The sequence below is a fragment of the Heptranchias perlo genome, chromosome 28 (assembly GCF_035084215.1).
Source record: "Heptranchias perlo isolate sHepPer1 chromosome 28, sHepPer1.hap1, whole genome shotgun sequence".
NCBI classification, from domain to species: Eukaryota; Metazoa; Chordata; class Chondrichthyes; order Hexanchiformes; family Hexanchidae; genus Heptranchias; species Heptranchias perlo.
The window spans coordinates 38682217-38695730 of record NC_090352.1 but is presented as its reverse complement, the minus strand read 5'-3'; the positions used below and the strand labels follow the sequence as shown (position 1 = coordinate 38695730).

Sequence of the window (13514 nt, the reverse complement as noted above, 5' to 3'; positions counted from 1 at the left end):
GGAGGGTCAGTACTGAGGGAGCGCTGCACTGTCGGAGGGTCAGTACTGAGGGAGCGCTGCACTAACGGAGGTGCCGTCTTTTGGATGAGACGTTAAACCGAGGCCCCATCTGCCCTCTCAGGTGGATGTAAAAGATCTCACGGCCACTATTGGAAGAAGAGCAGGGGGGTTCTCCCCGGTGACCTGGTCAATATTTATCCCTCAATCGACATAACCAAAACCAGACTAACTGGGCATTTATGTCACTGCTGTTTTTGGGACCTTGCTCTGCTTGAATTGACTGCCGTGTTTGCCTACATAACAACGGTGACTACACTTCAACAAGTACTTCATCTTCTATGAAGCGTCTAGTGGGGTCTTGAGGATGTGAAAGGCGCTATATAAATGCAAGCTCTTTCTTTCCAATATACAATATTCTGTACTATATAATCAACCACATACTGGTGGGGCACGTCTCGCTGTGTGAGAATCATAGAGAATGATACAAGTACAGAAGGAGGCCACTCGGCCCCTCTTGCTTGTGCCTGCTCTTTGAAAGAGCTGTCCAATTTAGTCCCACTCCTCTGCTGTTTCCCCATACCTTGCAAATTTTTCCTTTTCAAATATTTATCCATATACGATTTTGCTATTAAACTGACCAGAGGAAAGCTTCCTGAATGATGTTATTACAGAGAACGACCAGTGTTAGTCAGACTCCTGATATTAAACATGATGTACACTATGGAATCAATTATACTCAATACATTACATGCTGTATGTTCTATACCCTACCCTACATAATACATACAGTGTGGTCTGTCCATGCCTGAACATCCCTCTCTGCTCCTCAGCTCCAAATACCGGCCTCACACGCTCTGAATTTTCCCCCAGTGGTGTAGTTCAGACTGGAATCACTAGTGACGGGATCTACACTGACTCTGGAAACGGGCTGTTTGCTCCCAATATTCTGAGCTCAGGCTGATTTGCACAGCTTCAGGTGCTGGTTTGGACGGGCACAGAGTGCACACTAGTGATTAGGTGTGGAAAAACGGTGTGTAAGTGAAATATAAACCAGTGTCGTCCAATAGAAATCCCTGCCCAGCACCAGCTGTTGGGTGACACAGTTTTAACCACAAGCATTAATTTTAGTAGAAAATGCCTCACACACACTGCAGGTAAATGTACATCACACGGTGATTACTGAACAAACATCTCCCGCCATCCAGTGACCAAGGAAGTGAAACACTCTCACTCTCTGCTTTTCCTTTTATCATTTTACCAACAAAAAGATTAATGTTTAAATAGACACACCGTACGAATATTGAGATCACATGACCAAAGATGGTGATCATTACATAGAATGTACAGCACAGAAAAAGGCCATTCGGCCCAACAGGTCCATGCTGGTGTTTATGCTCCACACGAGCCTCCTCCCTCCCTACTTCATCTCACCCTATCAGCATATCCTTCTATTCCTTTCTCCCTCGTGTGTTTATCCAGCTTCCCCTTAAATCCATCTACACTATTCACCTCAACTACTCCTTGTGGGAGTGAGTTCCACATTCTCACCACTCTCTGGGTAAAGAAGTTTCTCCTGAATTCCCGATTGGATTTATTAGTGACTATCTTATATTTTTAGTGTCATTTTTTATTTACAATTCAGAAAGAATATTTACACCTGTGGTTAGTCAGTGGTTTCTATTGGATGACAGTGGACAAATACATCCATAACTATATATCTGTGTATAAATATAGGCGATGTGCTACACACCATCCACACTCCCACAAGGAGTAGTTGAGGTGAATAGTGTAGATACATTTAAGGGGAAGCTGGATAAACACATGAGGGAGAAAGGAATAGAAGGATATGCTGATAGGGTGAGATGAAGAGGGGAGGGAGGAGGCTCGTGTGGAGCATAAACACCGGCATGGACCAGATGGGCCGAACGGCCTGTTTCTGTGCTGTACATTCTGTGTAATCTCATCAAATACCACACTATAACTACATACAGTGTATACTGGATACGCCGCTGACGTTACGATACCTGATAATGTTGCTTTGCTCTTACCGTCTGCTGCAGCCTTCTCCGTAGAGCCCGGCTGTACACGGCACGTCGCAGTCCCTCCCTTGGAAACCGGCATGACAAGCGCAGATCCCGTTCCCGGGGTTACATGCCCCATGTCGGCAGGAGCACCGTCGCTTGCACAGCGTGCCCCACCACCCCTCGCGGCACTCGCACACTCCCGTGAGCTGGTCGCAGGCGGAGCCGGTGCAGAAGCACTGGATGTTGCACCTCCTTCCCCAGAACCCCGAGGAGCAGTTGCACCTGCCGCTCAGCTGATCGCAGGTGGACGACCTGTCGCGGCACTGGCAGGCGACGCTGCACTCAGCGCCCCACCAGCCGGGCTGGCAGAGACAGCGTCCCGAGCTGGGGTGGCAGTGCCCGTGCTGGCATCGGCAGCTCCTGGCGCAGTTCGCCCCCCAGCGGTCCCGGTTGCAGGAGCACCTCCCCGAGACCGCGTCGCACTTCCCGTTCGGATGGCACGTGCAGCTATCCCGGCAATCCGGTCCCCAGAACTGGTCAGGGCATCCTGCAGAAATAAGAGGAGGAAGAAAGGAAAGAGCTGGCATTTCCATCGCATCTTTCAACACCTCAGGACGTCCCAAAGCGCTTTACGGCCAATGAAGTACATTTGAGGTGTAGTAATGTACGAAACGTAGCAGCCAATTTGCACACAGCAAGATCCCACAAACAGCAATGTGATAATGACCAGATCATCTGTTTTTTAGTGATGTTGGTTGAGGGATAAATATTGGCCCCAGGAGAACTCCCCTGCTCTTCTTCCAATAGTGGCCGTGGGATCTTTTACATCCACCTGAGAGGGGCAGACGGGGCCTCAGTTTTACGTCTCATCCGAAAGACGGCACCTCTGACAGTGCAGCACTCCCTCAGTACTGCAGTGGGAGTGTCAGCCTGGATTATGGGCTCAAGTCTCTGGAGTGGGGCTTGAACCCACGACCTTCAGACTCAAAGAGGCGAGAGAGAGAGAGAGGGAGAGAGAGAGGGAGAGGGAGTGTTAATCACTGAGCCACCGCTGATATACACGGGCAGGTAAAGATCAGCCCCATGATGGCCAGACCATCAGGTCTAGACACTTCCCACCTCTGAGTCAGAAGGTGAAGGGTTCGAGCCCCATTCCAGACAGTCCTGGCGAGCGGAGACTAGAATATGGGGGGGGGGGTCTCTGAATAGGGGGTTAACTTCCCGCTGGGTGCACATGTCCAGACGGAGTGACCACTGGCTCAGGGGGAGTATTCCCGCCTCGGATTCAGAAAGGGCTGGGTTTGGGCTCCTGCTGCAGATTGTAGAGAGAGGAGGGTCCAAGGTTAAGGTGGGGAGGGAATTGGAGGAAAGGGTGGGCTTAGTGGGCAAGGGGAAGGGGGAAGAAGCAGCAGAGGCAGCTGAATGGATGGTCCCAATCTTGGAGACGAAGAAATCCCAAGGACAAATTAAATAAATGATGGAAGTGCTTCTTTCCCAGTCTCCCCCACTGTTCTGAAGGTGCTGAGTGAAATTCTGACGCTCTCCTGTAGCTGGTTTGATCTTTCCAACCATCACGCATGAGCCTAGATAGTGCGTGCCGGCTATTTGACTGTGGAGGGCATCACAGTGGACGCCCCAAAACCCAACCTCAGCTGATGGCAATACATTCCCGCTTTCCAGCAGGGATTGGGATTAGGATCAGGGATTCCTGGTTCTTCCTTATCCAGCTCAGGGGCAGCTATCGCATTCTCACTCCCACAAAGGCTAACAGAGGAAAGGTTTCAGATTGAGCCTGGTGCCTCCCTGGTCTGTCTGGCTCAGTGCCTTAACAGGCGATGATGTACTCGCCCGCTGAGCCTGGGAGGGGACTGTGTTTAATCACAGAATCTTACAGCACAGGAGGAGGCCATTTGGCCCATCGTGCCTGTGCCGGCCCTTTGGAAGATCTATCCAATTAGTCCCGCTCCCCCGCTCTTTCCCCAGAGCCCTCGAATTTCTTTCCTTTTCAAGTATTTATCCAATTCCCTTTTGAAAGTTACTATTCAATCTGTTCCCACCGTCCTTTCAGGCAGCGCAGTCCAGGGAATTCAGGAGAAACCTCTTTACCCAGAGAGTGGTGAGAATGTGGAACTCACTCCCACAAGGAGTAGTTGAGGTGAATAGTGTAGATACATTTAAGGGGAAGCTGGATAAACACATGAGGGAGAAAGGAATAGAAGGATATGCTGATAGGGTGAGATGAAGTAGGGAGGGAGGAGGCTCGTGTGGAGCATAAACACCAGCACAGACCTGTGGGGCCGAATGGCCTGTTTCTGTGTAAATTCTATGTAATTCTATGTAATCATCACAACTCACTGCGTAAAAAAATTCTCCTCATCTCCCCTCTGGCTTTTTCCCCCAATTATCTTAAATCTGCGTCCTCTGGTTACCGACCCTCCTGCCACTGGAAGCTGTTTCCCCTCACTATTTACTCGAGCAAACCCCTCATGATTTTGAACACCTCTACTAAATCTCCCCGTAACCTTCTCTGCTTTGAGGAGAAGGATCGGTTTTAATCGTGTCTGTGTTTTCTCATTCGCTGATGAATCCGAGCAGTGAGATTGTCAGCCGCGTCCCTTTGCTTCCCCTCGCTGGAGAACACCGGGCGGGAGAAGAAGCAACAACTGAGAATCCTGGCAACGGATCGACAGGTCGAGTAAGGCCAGGAAGGATGGGCTGGGACCGGACGGCAGGTTCCATCCGCAGACCAGGAAATGTTTCATTCGGACACTCCCCGCATGGTTACACAACAACTCCCATTTATATAGCGCCTTTAACGCAGTGAGACGTCCTGAGGCGCTCCGCAGGAGCGATTATCAAACAAAATTTGACACCGAGCCACAAGAGATATTAGGACAGGTGACCAAAAGCTTGGTCAAAGAGGTAGGTTTTAAGGAGCGTCTTAAAGGAGGAGAGAGAGGCGGAGAGGTTTAGGGAGGGAATTCCAGAGCTTAGGGCCCAGGCAGCTGAAGGCACGGCCGCCAATGGTGGAGCGATTAAAATCGGGGACGCGCAAGAGGCCAGAATTGGAGGAGCGCAGAGATCTCGGAGGGTTGTCGGGCTGGAGGAGGTTACAGAGATAGGGAGGGGCGAGGGCCATGGAGGGATTTGAACACGAGGATGAGAATTTTAAAATCGAGGTGTTCCCGGACCGGGAGCCAATGTAGGTCAGCGAGCACAGGGGGTGATGGGTGAACGGGACTCGGTGCGAGTCAGGATACGGGGGGGCAGCAGAGTTTTGGACGAGCTGAAGTTTATGGAGAGTGGAAGGTGAGTACACAACACTTACTGGTCGTGCATTTGGCTGCGAAGAATCCGTGGGGACAGCGGCATACTCCCGGTCTGACACAGATCTCCTCGGGTCTGCAGGAGTTCGGTGGCTCGCAGATTGCTAGGAGGAAATAAAAGAAGGATTTGCATTTATATATCACCTTTCACAACCTCAGGACGTCCCAAAGCGCTTTACAGCCAATGAAGTACTTTTGAAGTGTAGTCACTGTTGTAATGTAGGAAACGTGGCAGCCAATTTGTGCACAGCAAGATCCCACAAACAGCAATGAGATAAATGATCAGATAATCTGTTTTTAGTGATGTTGGTTGAGGGATAAATATTGGCCCCAGGGAGAACTCCCCCCTGCTCTTCTTCAAATAGTGGCCGTGGGATCTTTTACATCCACCTGAGAGGGCAGACGGGGCCTCGGTTTAATGTTTCATCTGAAAGACGGCACCTCTGACAGTGCAGCACTCCCTCAGTACTGGCACTGGGAGCGTCGGCCTGGATTATGAGCTCAGGTCTCTGGAGTGGGGCTCGAACACACGACCTTCTGACTCCGAGGTGAGAGGGGGGCCCACTGAGTCATGGCCAACACCCGCCAAAAGCAATCATAAAAGGGGAGGTGATTAACATACCGCTAAACCCCCTCACCCAGCCAATCACATCGCACATACCCTCCCAATATCCCAATACACACCTTTGGTGAACCGTAACACACCGTATATCACCTGTCAGTCTCAGCACCCCCTCCCACACCAGATCCCAACCCGAAACTCAGGCCTTGCGACAACCTGCCAGAGCGGCAAATGGTTCGGTGTGTCGTGATATCCCACCTTTGCTGTCCGCTGGTGTCTCCGAGTCCCAAGGAGGAAAGTCGCGGGTTTTCTGAGTGGCTCCGAGTAATAAATTACTGGCCGCAACAAATTACTCACCGTCACCCTCACCCTCAGCCCCACCCTCACCCCCACCCTCACTCCCACCCTCAGCCCCACCCCCACCCTCACCTTCACCGAGACCCCCACCCTCACCTTCACCGAGACCCCCACCCTCACCCCCACCCCCACTCTCACCTTCACCGAGACCCCCACCCTCAGCCCCACCCTCACCCTCACCCTCACCCCCCACCCTCACCCCACCCTCACCCCCACCCTCAGCCCCCACCCTCAGCCCCCACCCTCACCCCCCACCCTCACCCCCCACCCTCACCCCCCACCCTCAGCCCCCACCCTCACCCCCCACCCTCACCCCCACCCTCACCCCCACCCTCACCCCACCATCGTAGTGAGGTCACTTTATCACCATTACCCAACACCATCGAGACCCCCCAATATCACCACACGGTTCCAGAAAGCGGCCCCACCACCTCCTCCTCAGGGTAACCAGGGACGGGCAATAAATGCCGGCCTAGCCAGCGACGGCCACACCCCGAGAATGAAAACACTCTGAGGAGGGAGACGGTCGATGACGATAATTTTTGTAGTTTTGTCGCCAAATAAAAATCCAGAGCAAAACCAGAACTAGTTGCACGGGTGGAGGATAAAGTCCGACACGGATTGGCTGGAGCGAAGGGCCGGTAACTAACCGATAATCTAGTGACTGGTGCCGTACCACCCGCTAACCTTCTCTCAACCAAGTACAATCCCGCCCAACATCCTTAACCAACCAATTAACCAATTAACCAACCACACAATCCCACCCAAATAACAGTCAGTCACTCACATCGAAGGGGTCACAGGTCAGGTACCGAATGTCACCTCCAGCTCTCACTGTCAATACAAGACACTTGTTTCATTAAAATTTTTAAACATTTTCGACAAGTTGCGATGAGGACTTACCGATACTGCACTCGTCCCCTCGCTGTCTCCAGCCCGGACAGCAGGTCAATGTGGGAGGAACGCTGCAAGACGAGGAAGGTGTGAGAGTTACTGACAATCGATTTGGTCTGTGGCAATGTCTGAGGGCCACGTGTACCCCCCCCCCCGCCTCTGGGCCATTTCCCGTTCGCTGGGTTGTCCTGATTGAATCTCCTGGGCCTGGAGGTTTGGCAAAGGGGCTGTTGCCTCATTGGGGAATAAAGCCTGAATCAAAAACACCAGGATCTGTGCGTTTGAGCAGCTGGAGGGAGGTATCTGGGAACGGGAAGGGGAATGAAACTCCCTCAAGATGTGGCCTCCAACACAAGGTTTGGAGCAGTCTGAAGGCCTGCTGTTAGTGTCGCCGTCGGCCAGCTCCCTCCCTGGGCCTCAGGTGGGAACCAAGATTCTCCGAGTGAGGGATCCGTTAACTGAGCACAGGCCGAGAATGGAGCCTGGGTCTTTCCTGCTCTGTGTGTGGGGGCTCAGCGCCACACCCAGTGGTGCATGTTCCGACTGAGCCACGGTGGGGAGCGTCTGATCAGTGTGCGTAAAGGTAACAGCCAATCAAATTACAGGAGAAGGTTGCATGGCCCTTACCCCCAGCCCCTGGAGTGACCCCCCTCTCCCTCTCCCTCATCCCCAGACCCCGGAGTGACCCTCTCTCCCTCTCCCTCATCCCCAGACCCCGGAGTGACCCTCTCTCCCTCTCCCTCTCCCTCACCCCCAGCCCCTGGAGTGACCCCCCTCTCCCTCTCCCTCATCCCCAGACCCCGGAGTGACCCTCTCTCCCTCTCCCTCTCCCTCACCCCCAGCCCCTGGAGTGACCCTCTCTCCCTCTCCCTCATCCCCAGACCCCGGAGTGACCCTCTCTCCCCCTCCCTCTCCCTCATCCCCAGACCCCGGAGTGACCCTCTCTCCCTCTCCCTCACCCCCAGCCCCTGGAGTGACCCCCCTCTCCCTCTCCCTCATCCGCAGACCCCGGAGTGACCCTCTCTCCCTCTCCCTCTCCCTCACCCCCAGCCCCTGGAGTGACCCCCCTCCCTCTCCCTCATCCCCAGACCCCGGAGTGACCCTCTCTCCCTCTCCCTCTCCCTCACCCCCAGACCCCGGAGTGACCCTCTCTCCCTCTCCCTCACCCCCAGACCCCGGAGTGACCCTCTCTCCCTCTCCCTCTCCCTCAGCCCCTGGAGTGACCCCCTCTCCCTCTCCCTCTCCCTCACTCCCAGCCCCTGGAGTGACCCCCTCTCCCTCACTCCCAGACCCCGGAGTGACCCTCTCTCCCTCTCCCTCTCCCTCACCCCCAGCCCCTGGAGTGACCCCCTCTCCCTCACTCCCAGCCCCTGGAGTGACCCCCCTCCCTCTCCCTCTCCCCCAGCCCCTGGAGTGACCCCCCTCCCTCTCCCTCTCCCTCACCCCCACCCCCTGGAGTGACCCCCCCTCTCTATACAGGAGGTGAATCGTTGTACTGACTGGGATTTAACAGCTGTGTAAATGTCAGTGACCGAAACAAACTAACAGCAGAGATTGAATGAAACAGGGGTCAGAGTGCAGAGTTTACAGTAAATCATCTTTTCCACTCACTCCTGCACTTGTACCAATTATTATCTCCAGTATTACAAGTTGCTCATTTTTAACCCGTGAGATGAGCCTGTGTTTAGATGGTGAGTTCAACACAATACAATCCCCGCTCGAGTGTGAGTCACATCCCCAGAGGAAGTGATGGGCTGAGGGCCTCAAAGTAACCCAAATACTGGGGTCCCAGCAAAGGAGGCGACAGAGAGACAAGCAACAACTTAAAGGGGCCACATTGGGGAGCCTCTGAGAGAGAAAGTGAGGCAGAGAGACAGAGTCGCTCAGGGACAGAGTCGCTCAGGGACAGAGTCGCTCAGGGACAGAGTCGCTCAGGGACAGAGTCGCTCAGGGACAGAGTCGCTCAGGGACAGACTCGCTCAGGGACAGACTCGCTCAGGGACAGAGTCGCTCAGGGACAGAGTCGCTCAGAGACAGAGTCGCTCAGCGACAGGCTCGCTCAGGGACAGAGTCGCTCAGGGACAGAGTCGCTCAGAGACAGGCTCGCTCAGCGACAGGCTCGCTCAGGGACAGAGTCGCTCAGGGACAGGCTCGCTCAGGGACAGGCTCGCTCAGGGACAGGCTCGCTCAGAGACAGAGTCGCTCAGGGACAGAGTCGCTCAGGGACAGAGTCGCTCAGGGACAGAGTCGCTCAGGGACAGAGTCGCTCAGAGACAGGCTCGCTCAGGGACAGGCTCGCTCAGGGACAGAGTCGCTCAGGGACAGAGTCGCTCAGGGACAGAGTCGCTCAGGGACAGGCTCGCTCAGGGACAGAGTCGCTCAGGGACAGAGTCGCTCAGGGACAGAGTCGCTCAGGGACAGAGTCGCTCAGGGACAGAGTCGCTCAGGGACAGACTCGCTCAGGGACAGACTCGCTCAGGGACAGACTCGCTCAGAGACAGAGTCGCTCAGGGACAGGCTCGCTCAGGGACAGAGTCGCTCAGGGACAGACTCGCTCAGGGACAGACTCGCTCAGGGACAGAGTCGCTCAGGGACAGAGTCGCTCAGGGACAGAGTCGCTCAGCGACAGGCTCGCTCAGGGACAGAGTCGCTCAGGGACAGAGTCGCTCAGGGACAGAGTCGCTCAGAGACAGGCTCGCTCAGCGACAGGCTCGCTCAGGGACAGAGTCGCTCAGGGACAGAGTCGCTCAGGGACAGAGTCGCTCAGGGACAGAGTCGCTCAGGGACAGAGTCGCTCAGCGACAGGCTCGCTCAGGGACAGGCTCGCTCAGGGACAGGCTCGCTCAGGGACAGGCTCGCTCAGGGACAGAGTCGCTCAGAGACAGAGTCGCTCAGGGACAGACTCGCTCAGAGACAGAGTCGCTCAGGGACAGACTCGCTCAGGGACAGGCTCGCTCAGGGACAGAGTCGCTCAGAGACAGAGTCGCTCAGGGACAGAGTCGCTCAGGGACAGAGTCGCTCAGGGACAGAGTCGCTCAGGGACAGAGTCGCTCAGGGACAGAGTCGCTCAGGGACAGAGTCGCTCAGGGACAGAGTCGCTCAGGGACAGAGTCGCTCAGGGACAGAGTCGCTCAGGGACAGAGTCGCTCAGGGACAGAGTCGCTCAGAGACAGACTCGCTCAGGGACAGACTCGCTCAGGGACAGAGTCGCTCAGGGACAGAGTCGCTCAGGGACAGAGTCGCTCAGGGACAGAGTCGCTCAGGGACAGACTCGCTCAGGGACAGACTCGCTCAGGGACAGACTCGCTCAGAGACAGAGTCGCTCAGGGACAGGCTCGCTCAGGGACAGAGTCGCTCAGGGACAGAGTCGCTCAGGGACAGACTCGCTCAGGGACAGAGTCGCTCAGGGACAGAGTCGCTCAGGGACAGAGTCGCTCAGTGACAGGCTCGCTCAGGGACAGGCTCGCTCAGGGACAGAGTCGCTCAGGGACAGAGTCGCTCAGGGACAGAGTCGCTCAGAGACAGGCTCGCTCAGCGACAGGCTCGCTCAGCGACAGGCTCGCTCAGGGACAGAGTCGCTCAGGGACAGAGTCGCTCAGGGACAGGCTCGCTCAGGGACAGGCTCGCTCAGGGACAGGCTCGCTCAGGGACAGGCTCGCTCAGGGACAGGCTCGCTCAGGGACAGGCTCGCTCAGGGACAGGCTCGCTCAGGGACAGAGTCGCTCAGAGACAGAGTCGCTCAGGGACAGACTCGCTCAGAGACAGAGTCGCTCAGGGACAGACTCGCTCAGGGACAGGCTCGCTCAGGGACAGGCTCGCTCAGGGACAGAGTCGCTCAGAGACAGAGTCGCTCAGGGACAGAGTCGCTCAGGGACAGACTCGCTCAGGGACAGAGTCGCTCAGGGACAGAGTCGCTCAGGGACAGAGTCGCTCAGGGACAGAGTCGCTCAGAGACAGACTCGCTCAGGGACAGAGTCGCTCAGGGACAGAGTCGCTCAGGGACAGAGTCGCTCAGGGACAGAGTCGCTCAGGGACAGAGTCGCTCAGGGACAGAGTCGCTCAGGGACAGAGTCGCTCAGGGACAGACTCGCTCAGGGACAGAGTCGCTCAGGGACAGAGTCGCTCAGGGACAGAGTCGCTCAGGGACAGGCTCGCTCAGGGACAGGCTCGCTCAGGGACAGAGTCGCTCAGGGACAGACTCGCTCAGGGACAGACTCGCTCAGGGACAGACTCGCTCAGGGACAGAGTCGCTCAGGGACAGAGTCGCTCAGGGACAGAGTCGCTCAGCGACAGGCTCGCTCAGGGACAGAGTCGCTCAGGGACAGAGTCGCTCAGGGACAGAGTCGCTCAGGGACAGAGTCGCTCAGGGACAGAGTCGCTCAGGGACAGAGTCGCTCAGGGACAGAGTCGCTCAGGGACAGAGTCGCTCAGGGACAGACAGGGAGCTGGTGAGAGAAGGATAAACAGGGAGCGAGGCAGAGATTGAGTCCAATAAAGGAGAGAGAGAGAGAGAAACAGACACAGAGATGGAGACAGAAGCTCGGAGATACAAAGAGAGTCAGGACCGCGATGAACACACAGCAATCTTAGAGAGAACGCTCAACTATGGGGAAAAATTCAAGAAGGCAAACAAAAGTGATGGAATTACCTTGCTGACTGACAGATGTTGGTGCTGTTGGGGTTGAGTGGCTGGATGTGAGAGGTCCAGGTCAGAGGGTAGAGGCTGACCAGGAGGAGCAGGGGTCCCATGGCTGGTCGGTGTGCAAGCTTGCCGTGTTTTGTCTGGAGCTGGTTTGTCGATTCTCGTTGGCTCTGCCCTCTCCCCCCTTACCCCACGCCCCAGAGTGAATGGTGTCCTGTACCCGGGTACAGAGCACGCTGTCCCCAGATCCTGAGCTCAGTGTCTGGCTTGCTCCTGAGGAAATGTCGCTCTTTCCTGGGGAAGTGACCAGTTCCTTCTATTCAAACACCAGCAGCAGACAGAGCTCGGGAGAAGCAAGCAAACGAAGATCAGATATTTGTGTCAGAGAAAGGACAAAAAAAAACCCACACTTACAACTAGAATCAAAGACAATTAATCTCACAAACTAGACAGGAAACGAGCAGAAATGTTTTTACGCAGCGAGTTGTTAAGATCTGGAACGCACTCCCTGAAAGATTCCATGGGAACTTTCAAAAGGGAATTGGACTAATTCGCAGGGTTATGGGAAAAAGCTGGGGTGTGGGACTAATTGGACAGTGCTGTACAAGAGCCGGCACAGGCACGATGGGCCGAATGGCCTCCTTCTGTGCTGTCAGGTTCGATGATTCTATTCAGTGTAGTTTCCATTGATGTCCCTATTTTCTGACAAGTAAAGAAAGAAAGATTTCCCTTTCGATCGCACCTTTCACCACTTCGGGACGTCCCAAAGCAATGAGGTACTTTTTGAAGTGTCGTCACTGTTTGTAGTGGAGGAAACCCGGCAGCCAATTTGCGCACAGCAAGATCCCACAAACAGAAATGTGATAATGACCAGATAATCTGCTTTTAGTGACGTTGGTTGAGGGATAAATATTGGCCCCAGGACACCGGGGAGAACTCCCCCTGCTCTTCCATTACTGGCCCTGGGATCTTTTACAGCCACCTGAGGGGGCAGACGGGGCCTCAGTTTAACGTCTCGTTCGAAAGACGGCACCTCCGACAGTGCAGCGCTCCCTCAGTACTGACCCTCCGACAGTGCAGCACTCCCTCAGTACTGACCCTCCGACAGTGCAGCACTCCCTCAGTACTGACCCTCCGACAGTGCAGCACTCCCTCAGTACTGAACCTCCGACAGTGCAGCACTCCCTCAGTACTGACCCTCCGACAGTGCAGCACTCCCTCAGTACTGACCCTCCGACAGTGCAGCACTCCCTCAGTACTGACCCTCCGACAGTGCAGCACTCCCTCAGTACTGACCCTCCGACAGTGCAGCACTCCCTCAGTACTGACCCTCCGACAGTGCAGCACTCCCTCAGTACTGACCCTCCGACAGTGCAGCACTCCCTCAGTACTGACCCTCCGACAGTGCAGCACTCCCTCAGTACTGACCCTCCGACAGTGCAGCACTCCCTCAGTACTGACCCTCCGACAGTGCAGCACTCCCTCAGTACTGACCCTCCGACAGTGCAGCACTCCCTCAGTACTGACCCTCCGACAGTGCAGCGCTCCCTCAGTACTGACCCTCCGACAGTGCAGCGCTCCCTCAGTACTGACCCTCCGACAGTGCAGCGCTCCCTCAGTACTGACCCTCCGACAGTGCAGCGCTCCCTCAGTACTGACCCTCCGACAGTGCAGCGCTCCCTCAGTACTGACCCTCAGACAGTGCAGCG

The 13514-nt window shown here is 55.3% G+C and overlaps 1 protein-coding gene across 2 annotated transcripts in view; it reads right to left on the bottom strand.

The window, feature by feature from the left end:
- scarf1 (scavenger receptor class F, member 1) overlaps nt 1-13514 on the bottom strand; it is a 45050-nt gene that overhangs the window by 26576 nt on the left and 4960 nt on the right. The window contains exons 1-4 of one of the 2 annotated variants that reach the window (XM_068008545.1): nt 11812-12593; nt 7173-7234; nt 5353-5454; nt 2049-2571 (exon numbers count right to left, since the gene is read on the bottom strand). In XM_068008545.1, the coding sequence (XP_067864646.1) occupies nt 2049-2571; nt 5353-5454; nt 7173-7234; nt 11812-11912 (788 nt within the window). In that variant the 5' untranslated portion in view covers nt 11913-12593. Of the gene's footprint in view, nt 1-2048; nt 2572-5352; nt 5455-7172; nt 7235-11811; nt 12594-13514 lie in introns of those variants that run through there. The other variant, XM_068008546.1, reaches the window with a different exon arrangement.